Here is a 15,395-nt window from a genome sequence, read left to right as displayed (position 1 = left end):
CAACAAATTTTGTAATTCTGTATGATGTTAAAGCAGTAGTAAAAAACTCTTACTGCAATATTTTTCACAGTTCAGGGAATTGGTATTTCATTCCAGTTCACCTTATAGCTAGCTGAGAATTTCACTTTACAAGTAATAATTAGCAATCTTCAATTACAAGTGCAATCTCATCTTGGTAGTTGGCATAGCTAGTTGTGGGGTATTTCTCTTAGTATTTCTAATATTCTGAGTTTGTAATCGAGGGCAAGGAAGTCAACTCAAAACATCTGGAAATACATGTTACTTAGTATTGCAATAGTGTGAGCCACTTGGGTTCATTACACCATCCAATTCAGAGTCTAAGTTATAGAATTTTACAGAGGAACTGGCAGGAGAATAGTGATTCCAAAACTCTATGCGGATTTGTTGGAAGACTGGAATTTGCACTTGAAGGAGTATTGTTCCAGATCCAGATTGAAGGCTTCTCTTTGCCAGGTTGCAAAATATTTCTGTATTTGTGAAATCCACCTTCAAGTAACTAGAGTGTTTTGATACTCGGCATTATTCTAAAATTCATTTTTGTAAACAAGGAAAGGCACCTCTGTAGTTAGTTCGAATTCCGTTATTCTTTAGGAACTAGAACTGCATTTGTTGTTATTGTTCGAAGCACTGGTTCAGTGTGGATTCAGAAAGTGTTTGCAGTAACAACTTTATGTACACAGTCAGAAGACCAGATGTTGTAAGCAATTTGTGGGTTCAACATTAATGGCAAACTGATCATGCTTACTGCGTGGATCCTGAGTCGTAGCCCTATGAGGTGAAGTCCGTAATCAAATGTGTCTCTGATCTTTGGGTTTTGGTTATGTATGAATTCCACACATAAACTAATCAGTGAGCTAAGAAAGCTAATGGAGAGTTTGCATAGTGGATTCAAAACATCAATCAAAGATCTTGGAACCGATTTTAGATTAAGCTAAGCAATAGATTTCGAATCACAGAAATGAAGAGCTTAGTCGAGGAAGCATACTCAGTTTTTCAGATCATTGATAAAATTACTTCTGATATTCACTGATATGAATACTTCACTAATTACAAACTTCCATGATATATTACGAGAAAAGAACATTAAATTAGCTGGTGCAGGTGTGATCTGTATGTAGTGAGATGCTCAACAAGTGAAGAAAGTACCAATGGATGAAATTATTTCCAGTATAATTGAAATTAAATCAATATCCATTATTTTTACAAGAGGAAGATTATTTAAATTAGCAGCTGCAAGCATAATCAATATGTTGCCATATTCTCAACTAGTAAAGAATGTACCAATGGGCAAAATTATTTCTTGTAGAATTGGAATTACATATATATCCTGAGCAACCAAGACTTTCCAATTAAAACTTCGTCTTTAGAAAGAAAAAATACAAATGGTAATTTGGTGCATCCAGCAGTCTAATCTTCGTTCAAGATCCTTTCTGCTACTAGTAAGTCATCTGGTGTAGTTACCTATCATTGACAAAATGATGTCTTACAAACTAATAAGTGTTTGATAGGCTAGGAATACATCTGCCAAAAATAATTCTTGGTAGTACTATCTATCTGATTTACTTAAGGAAAGTTTAAGGAACCTTATTTTTTATTATTTACCTTGATATTTGTATAAGAACCTTGAGTAATGTAGACAGGATGCTTTAAATACTCCACAATAGATACATCATCAGTGACTTCTAAGTTTTCCCTGTAATGACAGAACCCTCTAAGTTAAAAAAGAATTTAAATAGGAACATAACATTTTTATAAGCAGTTCAGCTTTATGCTTCGACAAGAAACATAGCATTATAATAAGAAAATATGTTTTTTTTAAATTATAATCATAATACCTGCATTAAAAATCTAGACTAAAATTAATTGTTTTTCTTGTTAATTTGTAATATTATTGATATAAAAAATTAATTAACCTCCATCATGATGCAGTGGGACCACAGCAGCACACATATCAAAGTTAATGCAGAGTATCTGGTAAATGCATTTCTATGGTACCATAACTTTTCTTGCTTGTTATGAAACTCTAAAAGGATGTCTACAACGTGCTTGATCTTCAAAAGCTATCCATGTTTTTAATGCTAAAGTTACACATTAGCTAACCACTTGCATACTCTACAAGCTTCAATACCGTTTCACCATTTAACAAGTTTTAACCATTCCTTCTAAAATCATTTTTATCATATTTTCTCTTATACTTGTTCTACCTCACAAACCTTGAAATTCAAGTTAATACATAAGATGACCTTAGTGCTCCTCTAGCCTTTATCCAAAAGATCAGCTTTTCTTACAAAATTTTAATAACATTTGCAATGTCTGTCCTTCTACCCAATTAACTTGTAGATACACTTATGTGTTGAGTTGTCAATCTATCATCTCATACGCATGTTAAAAGAGGATCAGCAAGATTTCATTTGCTCCTAACCTTGGTTATGAAGACAAAGCCCACACAAAAATATTAATTATGTACAAAAATATTTAAAACATATTTAAGGTGAAGTGAGAAGGTTTCCTTGCTCCAATAAGTGGGATCTCATGTGACCAAGGCATGCTGGCTTGGAACGTACAAAATAACCTGTTAAGAAATTAAGTTTTACATTTAATATTTAGTAAGTTGGGTAGGGGGTGCTTCATGTAATGGGAAATAATGGCTCTATAAGCCAATCTATTGAATGTAATAGGACCAAACGATTAAAAAAAAATCTTCTTCAGTTTTGTTTGTGACGTGAATCTTTTGTTTTTCTTCTTTTGCTACTCTACCTTGGTATCAGAGTGCTAATAATGTTTGTGCACCTGTGATTCATAAAGTTTTATTATGGACTGTGGCAGACTGGACAGGACAGCAAGCCAACACAGAGAAGGGAATATCAGCATGAATAGGCATTATATGACAATTCAAATCAGTATTGAGGATGTATTTGCAGTTTGGAAGGCATTTAAAAGGAGGATACATGTTGCTCCTGTGAGGGAAGTTGTCACTGATAATAGGAGGGCTACACTGCCAGATTACCAAGAAAGTATCATTCTAACTGTTGTTTGAATCAAGAATTTTCATAGGACCCTAAGGCATCACATCCACACATGGTGTTGCATTCTGAAAAGTTTGAACTCAAAGAGGAGCACTTGAGACACAAAGAGGAGGTGCTAGTTATTTTAGAAACCACAAAGCAAACAATATCCAGACATCCTGCATCTGCACAGGGTGAGGAGTAAAACGGTTCTGTTGGGGCAAGAGAATTCTAATATGGATAAATATCTGAGGGAGCCCCAAGCTGAGTGTGTCCGAACTTGAGCAGCAGTAAATCTACCACCATGGAATTAGGCACCCTATTGCAATACTAGATAAAGGAAAGTTGTTAAAATACACATCTCCAAGAACATCTCCAACATCATATTAGTGGCGTTACATATTTTATCTATGATGGAAGATTCTGACCGATAACTTTCAGTCAAATCCTTATTGCATGTGGGCTTCTTAATCTTCTGGTTGCGATCGACACATTTACCAATTTACTAATGTGAATTTGGTCTACCAAAAAATAGATTATCTTGTCTGATTAAGCGTTCGATAACATGTTGATTGGATCTGCCATCTTTTGAAATCTACTGATTTATTCCCTTTATTTCTTCTCTTATTGTTATTTCTGTTTTCAAGTATTAATATTCATTCCATATTAGGATCGCTATTATACGATTCTTTATGAATATGTGATCTTATTGATCTGTTAAGGCATAACAACCTCCACTTGAATCTAAGGAAATAGGATTTCGATTGACTAATAAATTTCCTCTTAATATGTGCCTTAACCTTATGTTGACTGTAATCTCTGTTTCTCACTCTTTGCACTCTTATATGCTAAATCACAAGGTTTGAATTCGAAGTCAAGTTCGCCGATCATAAAATTTCAGACGAAATTCGGTGAAAATAAAATTTCAAGAAAAAATCGTCATTAAAATTTAACTTATTTAAATTTATTTATTTTTAAATATAAGTAATATATCCACAAAATTGTCAAAATAGTTTTGATATTGCTAAATAATTTAACTAAATAATTCAATATTATTTTAAAATTAAATAATATTCAACAAATCACAATTTTATATTGAAGACTGGATAGATTGATGGTGTCAGGGAATTGGAACCGGTTGGGTAATTCCCTTTTGGAGAATCTCACAAGAACTGCCTTTGACCATTCCCCTTTAATTTTTCATTGGGTGGATGGTTTAAGAGGAGGACCAAAACCCTTCAGATATGAAATTATGTGGCAATCCCACCCGGAATTCAAAGATCAAATCCAAGATTGGTGGAATATAAGGATAGATGGTACTGCTATGTACAGACTAACGCAAAAGTTAGATAATATAAGGAGGAATGTTAAGGGTTGGCCTAAAAGTTCCTTTGGAGATCTGTTCAAAATCAAAGGGGAAGTGGAGGAAAAACTTAAAAAGCTGCAAAAGGAGATTGCTAAGGGTAATAATCTAGATACTGCTACTAAGGAAGAGGAAGAATATAGAAAAAAATGGAAGGACATCATTTTAAGGGAGGAAATCTTTTAAAAGCAAAGATCAAGGGTTCAATGGTTAACTGAGGGAGACAGGAACACCACCTTCTTCCATAGGTCAGCTTCCAAACATAAAAGAAGAAACACAATCAACAGGTTGGAAGGAGAAGGGGGAAGAGAATACAAGGATCAAAAGGAGATGGGAAGACATGCGGTAGAGTATTTCTGCAAGGCTTATAAAGGATAATAGTTATAGGAAATCAAGTTATCAGAAGAAGTTTGATAAATACGATCCCACAAGTGCTGGGAGATGTGGAAAATAATAGCATCCTAGGAAACATCACGGAAGAGGAAGTAAACAGGGATGTGTTTTCTATGAAAGCCTATAAGGCCCCAGGACCTGATGGTTTCCCCCCAGCATTTTTCCAGCAATTTTGGGAGGTCGTTAAAGGTGAACTAATATGAACTACCAGAGATTTCTTCAAAATGGGGAAGCTGCTAAAAAGGATAAATAAAACCTTTATTGTCCTGGTCCCTAAGACTTCGACACCCAAGAGTCTCCTAGATTTTAGAACTATAAGCCTCTGTAACACAGTGTATAAGATATTTGCAAAAGTGTTGATCAACAGGATTAAGCCTTTCCTTGAGAGCACCATAGGAACACCACAAAACGGGTTTGTTCCGGGTAGACAAATCCTAGATGCAACGATAACTACTCATGAAATCATACATTCTATAGAAAGGAATAAAAAACCTAGTATGGATTTCAAACTGGATATCTCTAAGGCATATGATAAGGTAAAGTGGGACTTCCTGTATAATGTGCTTGAAAGAGTGGGGTTTAATGGTAGAGTCATAAATCTTATCAAGATGATGGTGGGGACGGTCTAGTATGCGGTCCTTCTAAATGGCTCTCCTTGGGGCAATTTTGATGCGGAAAGAGGACTAAGGTGATCCGCTATCTCCTTACCTTTTTATTATGGTGGCAGAGGTGTTGGGGAGACCATTTTCTAAATTGGTTAATACAGGATGTGTTAAAGGAATAAAACCTGCAACTATTGCTGATACTGAAGTTTTACAACAATTTGTGGATGACATTTCTATTTGGTGAATCCTCTATAATGGAAGCTAAGGCATGAAAGAATATACTTAGAAATTATGAAGATAGTTCAGGATAGCAAATAAATTACTCAAAAAGTAAGCTTTATTTTTTTAACACTAAGGCTGTTATGCAAAAGAGGATAAGGAACATATTAGGTTGTCAGTCGGCCAACCTCCTGGACACCTATCGTGGACTACCATAAACCACTAAGGAGGTGACCAATGAATTCTGGAATAGTTGAAAGAATCCAAAAGAAGCTGGCAGGATGGAAAGGGAAGATTCTAAATAATGCTGGTAAACTACAGTTACTCTTTGCGGCTCTCCAGGGCATTCCAATCTATTTCTTGTCCCTTTTTGAAATTAACCAAAACATGGCTAACAAAATAGAGAGAATACAGAGGAACTTCCTTTGGTTAGGAACATAAGACAAGAACCAATTAAACCTGGTCAACTGGGAGGAGGTTTGTAAACCAAAGGAGAGGGGGGATTGGGAGTTAGATGACTTCGAGACCTAAATAAGGCTCTCCTTGCAAAAGTTGGATGGAGATTCGGAGAAGACAATACTGATTGGAGCAATATCACGAAAGCTAAATATCTCTCAAACTCCCTATTCACCCATAATCTCTTTAATAATGATCTCCCACGAGGTTCCAAAATTTGGACGAATATTGTTAGGAGCAGAGGTCTGCTGAAGGAAGGGGTAAGATGGATTATGGAAAATGGGCATAACATCAGGTTCTGGGAGGATAATTGGATGGGAGGGAAACCATTGGTTTACAGTAAATTTAGAGGACTGATGGAGAAATTGAAGGAGGAAATGGGACTAAGAGTGGTGGATTATATTGACCTAGGAAGGTGGAAGAAATTGCAAAATGATACGTATTCTCGGGAGGATATTCAACTTCTTAAAGAACTGGAAGAATTGATGGAAGTACAAAGAATTCCAATCTTAATACAGGAGGATAAAGTGATATGGGACTTAACTCCTAGTGGCAATTTTACAATCCAATCGGCTCACAAACATCTATGGAGCAAAGACTTGTACTCCCTAATATGGCATAAAGTTTGGATAAGTAATTTCCTTCCCAAAATCTTTTTTTTTTTTTGTGGATTGTTCAACATGGTAAAATTCTAATATTGGACAATCTGAAAAAAAAAGGGTTTTTTATACCAAACAGATGTTATCTTTGCAAAGAAGAAGAGGAGAATATCTCCCACCTGTTCCTGAAATGCCCTTATGCTTTAAAGATTTGGGAGCTAGTTTGGGAGAAATTGGGACTATGCTGGGTGTTGAAGGATAACTTATGTCAATTTGTGGAAAACTGGGATTGTCCCTTCTATCACCCTAAGCTAATACTCCTATGGAAAAATGTCCCACCATATATTTGCTAGCATATCTAGAAAGAAAGAAATATTAGAATCTTTCGGGAGGAGGAAAAACTAGAGGAGGTAGTCATGGAAACAATACAGAAACTGTTGAAGGAAAATATAATGATTGCCAAATTTAAGCTACCAAAGGAAGAACCAGGTAGAAAAGAAAGCCAAATAGCAGAAAGATGTGGGGTATCCAAGGGGGTTTTAACCATTTTGATAACTCCAAGGTTTTAAAGAGACAGCAAACAAGATGGAAACCACCAACTTTAACACAGCTTAAGCTAAATTTTGATGGTGCTGCAAAAGGGGGTATAGAAGCGGCGAGGGGAGTGCTGAGGAATGGAAATGGCGAAGCCCTGCTAGTCTATTTTGGGAATGTTGGAGGAGGAAGTAATAATCTGGCTGAAGCAATAGCTTTGCTTTGGGGTCTGCAATTGATAAGGGAAATGTAGATAAAGGAAATAACTATAGAAGGTGACTCCAAATTAATCCTTGCTTTGGTGAAGGGAGTTTCCAAACTAGGTTGGAGTATCCAAAATGTTATCATGGATATAAGACATATCATAGACGGGATAGAGAAAGTCCAGTTATAGCATATTTATAGAGAAGGAAATATGGTGGCGGATGTTGTTGCCACCATGGGATTTGAATTAAAGGAATTGACGTGTTGGAGAAACATAGAAAGTCTGAAGGAGGAAATTAAGGCCTTGATCGACAAGCAAAAGGAGGGGAGCAAAAGTTAAGTATGGTTAGACAAATAAAGGTCAGTGCCAATTTTGGCAACATTATACCTAGGAAGACAAAATTTGCTAAATTAAAAGTTTAAGGGGAAGCTGATAAGACAGCACCGTATTGATTGGATAATAAATGGAGGTGATTTGAGGTGGTAGTTATTTCACCATTATGGTAACATAAAGTGAAATTTGAATTACTTTCTTTTCGAAGGTATGACAAATTTCAGTACCAAGGCTGTCAGTGAGTTCAAGGATGTTAGAATAATGATGCTAAGTATGTGTGAATCCCATCATAAAATTGATTGGGATTTCAAAGTGTCCCAAAAACTAGTTTGGGAGATGATTAAAACCCTTGTAGGTGTTATTTGTATCATTGTTGTACTATTAGTGATTAATATTCACAAGAAGCCTGAGACAAGGAATTTCAAATGCGAATTACTAAGGTTGGAGGGTCGGAAATTAGTGGGCAAGAAATGGGTGGAGACTTGAATGAATTGGAACCATCAAAGATTGAAAATTTTAAAAACAAAATGCAAACCTAGTTTTTGTTGGGGGGGGGATTTCTTCTCTACATGCAAGCGATGGCGGGATATGACGAAAATTGTGCACTCCAATTTGTGAACAAGTGGAATGATCGCAAGGTTACCATAAATGGCATTACATCCCAAGTTAATGAGGAAGTAATTGCAATGGCCACTGGGTCTTCCATGATGGGAAAAAATGAAGGATGGTCAGGAAAATGGTGGACGAGGCTAGTATGATCAGTTTTCTCGCGGAAGATGAACAACCAATGTGTTATAAGGGAGGATTCAGGAGGGATAAGCTACCAGCTCCGTGGGATGATGTTTGCCTGGTGATCATGAAATACCTTATACTTGAAGGTAAGTTTGGAGTTCACTACTACTATCACTTTCCCCTGCTCAATCATTTTAGAAAGAGTGATTTCATTTCTATTCCGTTTTTTCTTTAGAGGATATGGTTAGTGATGTTAGGGAAAAAAGGAGTAAGGGTCAAAATTTTACCATTATCCACCAAGGCCTTATTTTTCGACTATATTAGTTCCATCTTGCCCTTTGCCCCCCTAGGGTTATAATGGTTGACAATCAGCGCCACCATCGGAATTCCCCCCCGAGTACCAGCACAGGTACCAAAATCTACACCGTGCACCCCTCCTCTAGTAGAGATAATAAGAGAAAAAAAAAAACCAGAGTTGGCCATTGAACAAAAAGGTTGTAAAAAAATTAAGGTTGAAAAAGTTATAGAGCTGGAAGTTGAGGATTCGGAGGAGGGAGGAGGAAAGGGTAGAAGGTTGAGAAGACTTGCTAAAACCCAGGCTAGGTATAAGAAAAAGTCCAACAGATATAGGGTGGAAAAAGAGGAAGAGGAGAGTTCTGAGAACAATGAAAGGGAGCTAGAGGAGGAGAATTTCTCTAACTCCAAGAGAGAAAAAGAGGAAGGGAAAAAAGAAAAAAGTGAGAACTTGGTGGATAATACCCAAGTGTCTGTTGGTAAAGACATTACCACCGAGACTCGTGTCGGCCAGCTTCACCCTCCAGCCCATTACTTTCTATGAAGATAGTAACAAAGAGGACACTTCGCCCATCACAATTCCCTCTCCAGTAAAGGAAAAATATAATGTTTTTACTAACCCTCAAGTTTTGCAGGATGAAAACCAACTGACAAACTAATGAGGGGACTGGAAAGGTTGATAAAGAAAGCAAGAAAAAAGAAGAGGAACAAAATGAAAAGACTACATAGCTAGAAACAAGAGTCAAAACCTTGGAGGAGGGATTCTACACATTCTCTAAATTTGCACTAAAGGTCACTCATGCAGCTACTACCTCCCTCCAATTGCTGGCACAGGAGAAGGATGAATCGGGGATGGACATGGAAGATAATAAACTCCTCTATAAGTTTCTTGCTGGTGGCTGGGCTCAGGTTCTTCTGGCCGGGAAATGAAAGGAAAATGATGAAAAATAATTTGGTTGTTTCTGGGGGATCTAATGATCCTAGTTTCTTTTGTTTTCTGTTGCTACATAGTTTGTTGGTTTACAGTTGTTACTAAGACTTGGGTTGGCCAGTTTAAGCCAACAGTTTTTTTAGTTTTGTTCAGTACTGTAGTTTAGATGTTGCTATTAATGGTTGTGTTGTTTTTGGGTTGGGTTGGCTTACTTTTGCCAATAGTGTTTATTTTGAACAATCTTGGTTTGATCACTATAGGCATCTACTAGACTTGCTTACTTCTTGCTGGAATTTTTTGGTTAGTATAGTTTGTGGTTGTTGCCTCTTGTTTCTTCTATAGGTGTTTGTTGGTAGTCTGTTAGTTACCAGTTATCATTTTGTAAGGGCCAACCCCCTTGTTTTGGTCGCTTTATGTTTCAAAAACAATTTTATATTGAATATCATAAAATTCAAATGAAGTCCAACGTAAAATTTCGTTAAATTTTGAACTTCATGGATGAAATTCGGCATTCTCTGTGACTTAGCTTATATATAATTTATTTCTTCTTCTTCTATATCTGTAATTTCTCATACGCTGGTAGGATTATGCTCTAATACCTTTTGTGATGACCCCTCATTTGTATGCTTCAAATTTAGGTTTTTTGACTATGTCTCTTCTTCAACACTTTGTTTTTAATACTCAATCTTTTCCCATATCTCCCCTTACCTTCTTTAATTCTTTTCTTATATCTTTTCTTTCCAAAAGTAATGACTTTTGAGAATAAAATAAACTAATAATATATTGTTATTTTATTTTATTTTTTATATTTACCATGAGTAATATATTTTATTTAATAATACATTATAACTTTACTTATTTAATTATTATTTATTATTATATTATTATCGCATCATATTATTATTTAATTAATTATACATTTAATTATATCAATCTTATTCTAGTGGGGATATCACATTACTTAACTAAGTTCTTGGTGAACTAGAGTTTTGGGGTGGCAATTGCAGATTTAAGAGGAGTTAAAGGAAATTAAAATGCATCAATCGAAATCTATAATGAACCCTTCCTAAGTATTCCATAATAAGTCCAAGGAAGTGAGAAAGCATTTAATACATAAATTAAGATAAGAAAATTAACCATCTAAGAAGGAAAGAAGACATTTTCACAATCTATTAAGTTCATAATTTGATTAAGAGTTCACACAACCATCATTATAGTTCCTCCAATGCTATTATTTGACTTGATAAATGGGTCTTCCTTGGTCCTTCCTCGTCCATAATGAAGGGTAGAACTATTGTAGAATTAATGTCATACAAATCTACTTTAGCCCAAAATTGAGCCACTTGAGCTAGAAGGAAGAATATCATTTTTATGCCTCCTTTATGCCTCCCTAAGCCTCAGTATTGTATGTACAAAAAGTGTCACACTTCTATAAACCATTATTCTTGAGAGAACCCATGGAAGAGGGAGTCCCAAGAACTGGCTTATAGCTCTTCATCTATGACGTGCAAAGGCTATAAGATGGTGGCTCTCAAATGAACCAAACTATGCAACCCTTGCAAGGTGAAGTATAGAATGAGAGGAGATTCAAATATGGGAGCAGGAATGCTAGCATCCAAGAATCTAGAATGAAATGCATGCTATTCTAAATGAAATGCAAGATAATAAAGATAACTAAGCAAAAATGAAACTAGGTTAAAAAGTATTCCATAATGTAAGTAGAATGAGAGCTAAGCTAAAATGCAAAAATGCAAGAATGCTCCAAGTCTCCAAAATCACCAAGAAAACCTGCAACATAACAATAGCATGAGAGACTAAGGATTTCAGAATAAGGAGAGAGCCCTCCCTTTTGAAGAGAAATGGATGGTAGATATTAAGAGGCAAAAGAGGCATAATCAAGGGAAGAGAATGCATCTTGAGTGATCCATGTCCACAAGCATCTCAATCAATCACAACTAATGTTTGACTTTTGAGAGGGTTTGAAATGTGTGGAGGAGAATTAAAGTTATTTTAAAAGTAGAAGATTCCTCTCACATAGAAAATTGTTCATTCATGTGTAGACAAAAATGTCTCTTCTTTTATATTTAAAATAGGAATAATGCTTTATGTGTGCATACTTAGGATAAGTGGGAAGTGGGGGCTTTTTATTTAATTAAAAGGGAGCAAGTTCTTTTAATTAAATAAGAGACCTAGGATAAAGTGGTCAAACCATAGGTTATAATCGAATAAATAGATTTTTGAGGATTTGATCAAAGATAACCAATGGATAAATTAAGCAAAAATGCTAGAAAGGGGGCTTATAGTCCAGATGACCATTTTTGGGTGATTACAAGTACTACCTAACAAGATTGGCCAATTTGTAGGGTCTCGTAGGAGAATGAGATGGATAGGGATCCCTTTCATGGGCATGTGAGGGCATATCGAGCTTGAAGAGCCCAATTTGACCAGTCTTGGCCAATCTCCTGGATTTTAGGAGAAATCCATATTCTTTAGAGATAAACTAGGAGTTAGTAGGGACACACCAAAGAACCTCCAAGAACATCCTAGACACTTCTAGCATGGTTCCTATTTTTAGAAGAGTTACTAAATTTTAGGATGGAACTACACCATGGTTAGACACACCATCAGTGGACATAGAGCATCATAGTCTAGATGAGTAGGATACAATTTAATTAGAAAATAATTTAATAAATTCCTATTTTTGGATAAAAAATAAAATAATAATAAGGTGATTATTATAATCACTTAGAATATAATAATTTAAAAAGTACTATAATATTTGACCCAAGTTCCTAAGCATCATAATTATAGTTTATAACTGTAAAAGGGGCAACGTTTGTGATGAATAGTGACACCTCGTGAAGTTGAGATTCCTAGGAGGGGAGAATTAAAATAAAATAAAGCATTATTTTATATTTGAAAGGGTGAATAAAAGACCCTAATTCGAAATTGCTCTTGGAGAAAAATGAAAAAGCATAAAATGAAGTTTTGAAGGTTGTTTTGGCATCAAAAGTCATATGTTCACCAGCATAGCGGCGAAAGCTCTTGCAAGGGATTTTCAGGTGATCAATGCTTTCTAAGAATTAAAACTCTCAGGAAACAATTGCCTGCAAATTTTAAACACCACCCAAGGGTGATTCTCCAGAAGATATCATTGATGGTTTGATCATGGGAGGAGAAATTTATCAAATCAAGCAATCAACAGGAGAGATTATCAACAACAGGCCATTGATTTGAATGAAGCATTGTAAATATAAGTGATTTCCAGCTTGTATTCAAGCATACCACATAGGATTACATTTATTCAGACCCAGCTTGGAAGCGAGCTGTTAGAATTGGAAATCTGGGTACATTTATAACAGATTTGGGCATATTTAACTATAGCTTGCTGCGTTTGTCTGCAATCGTAACTTCATCTACAGTTGATGTGGGTTTGAGTAGAGATTTTAGATCAGACTCTATCATTCTGCGACATACAGCAAAATGGTTACAAGCAAAAAATTCTGGAAAAAGGGCGATTCTGGGCACAGCTGTCATAAGATTTGTTTAAGGGACAACTTTTGAATGTAATAAGGACCAAATCAGACTTTCAATTTCATTCAGATTTGTTATAGAAGACTTGGTATGTTCTATTCAATAAAATTCTAACTTCCAGATATTTAAAAATCGTGAGAAGTCTCCATGTCACATTTCCTAGGTTTAATGTTCAGTTTAGTGTTTCACAATGCAAGCTTTTCAGAATTATCAGCATTATTGTTCTTTCAATTCTTAAAACAACAAAATCCCCACAAACAATTAGAAAAATTGGAAACCTTTTTTAAAAAAAAACAAAATCTTGCAACTTCAGGTCAGGGTGGTCATCACGTATAAGGGCCATACAAGTATGTGACCGCCCATAACAATGATGCCCAGGTCTGCAACTATTAAATCCCAGTTGCAGCAGTCTGAAAATTATATATTATTGGGTTTTACAGGTAGAAGCTGCATCAAGTCTGAAATAAATTGTGACAGTAGAATGGTACGTCTGTGTTGTAATTGCTGTGATGATCTGATTTCGTTTGATGAACTGATGAACATCATTGAATTAAACCACAGCTAAAGAGAAGTGATGTTTGTAAGATTGATACTAGCTGCTGAAGATGTTCAAGAGAAAAAAAAACAATATTCATTTCAAACTATAGTGTACATCTGTCTTCCTTATTTGTTGTCAGTAAGTATTTCATAGTAATCTTCATGTTGCTTGAGTTTACATCTTTCCAATGCAAAACACAAAAAAACAAAATGAAAAAACATCTGGCCGGCCTCTTATTGTGCTGAAGCCTACAATCCCGATGGGTAAAATATGATTGGACAATAATATGAAAGCTTAGAGTATCCAACCGTGGACATCATTACACTTCACACAGAAATAGGAAAGGGATAGAAGGCCAAGAGGATCCAAAAGCAAACAGGATGATAGGAAAAGAGAACACAAGAACTATAGGTGAACAGGTCACAAGAAAAATGAGTGAAAGAAGAGGAGAGATTGTTCAATTTGTTAGATGCTTCAGCACAGGGGCAGTGACAGGTTGACCACAGAGCTCAGGAACAAAATCAACATATGGAGTTATTGAAGTAGATGATGGCTAAACAAATGGGTATTGATGTCAGCAATGGCAGTAATAATGGAGGAAAAAACAGTGAAATCATGGACAGAATGGTTATAACAATGGTAATGGACGAGGAAATATGAATGATAAATTTGGACATGTAGCTAGGCCAGCAAGAACAGTGAGCTTGAAACCCCTAATACCCACCTTCCCACCTAGGGCTCTAGTACAGCCAAAGAATGAGCCTCATGTTACAAAAATACATGAGTAATCTCGACAAGATTGGGAGAATTGGAGTGGAGTTCCATGCAGCTCTCACTTTCAGGGAGTATATGGATGTTAGACTGAAACATTTATCCCATGCTGGTTGCAAGGTATAGCATAATGATTTGTAGAAAAAGGCGAGCATGCTTTCATTGTCCTACTATGACGGTTTCTAGAAGACCACTAAAAGAACATGGTGCCATTTCCCCTTTTCTAGACTTGGAAAGTTTGTTGTTAGCTCAGTTTTCCTTGGTTTGGTGGGCCAATCGAGATTTCTCAAGGATCAGATCAAGTTTTTTGGCCTAGGCAATTTTAGTTTCCAGCCAATAAAGGGGATTAAGTCAGCAGGGTCGGCATTCTTGGCAGTTCAGTGTTGGACTAGGGTGTCTCATTGACACCTTTCCAGTGAGCTATCACACATTCTAATCCAAGTTCATTTGGTCAGTATTTTTAATGCTTGAAGATTTAATTGATTTATTAATAAAGTGACTTTATAACATAAGTTCATATTATTAAATGTCACTTTTTTATTATGCAGGTACATTATTTTCTCAGTGGGGAAAAGGATATTTCAAAAAGGAAATAAAGAAATAGGAGGAATGTGAAGAGTCAACGGGTTGGGCTTAAAAGAGAAAAGAGAGTTCGTTTGCAACATTCTTCGTTTATGTTATCAGATTTGTTCTCTCATGGAGACTTTTGGAAAGATTCAACTTTCAACAGGATTTATTCTCACACGAGTATCTCACTTGTACTTAAATTATTTTCTTCTTATTACCAATCTAACTATAGTTTGTGTTTAAAATTGGATATTGCATTGTTTTGTTGAGGGATTGGAAAGCAATATTATTTCCG

General features: G+C 35.8%; 1 protein-coding gene across 2 annotated transcripts in view; it reads right to left on the bottom strand.

Annotated features, from left to right (window-relative positions):
- Positions 1-1,170: 1,170 nt before the first annotated feature.
- The window catches only part of ISPD (Nucleotide-diphospho-sugar transferases superfamily protein), a 224,407-nt gene continuing 210,182 nt past the window's right edge, over positions 1,171-15,395 (bottom strand). For both annotated transcript variants that reach the window (XM_089820899.1, XM_089820900.1), the window contains exons 11-12: positions 1,624-1,714; positions 1,171-1,482 (exon numbers count right to left, since the gene is read on the bottom strand). In XM_089820899.1, coding sequence (XP_089677025.1) covers positions 1,429-1,482; positions 1,624-1,714 — 145 coding nt within the window. In that variant the 3' untranslated portion in view covers positions 1,171-1,428. The remainder of the gene's footprint in view (positions 1,483-1,623; positions 1,715-15,395) is intronic.

The sequence above is a fragment of the Cupressus sempervirens genome, chromosome 3 (genome assembly GCF_028749045.1).
Source record: "Cupressus sempervirens isolate cs-2001-9-10 chromosome 3, ASM2874904v1, whole genome shotgun sequence".
Taxonomy (NCBI): Eukaryota; Viridiplantae; Streptophyta; class Pinopsida; order Cupressales; family Cupressaceae; genus Cupressus; species Cupressus sempervirens.
The sequence above is the reverse complement of the archived record's forward strand: the minus strand, read 5'-3'. Positions and strand labels throughout refer to the sequence as shown.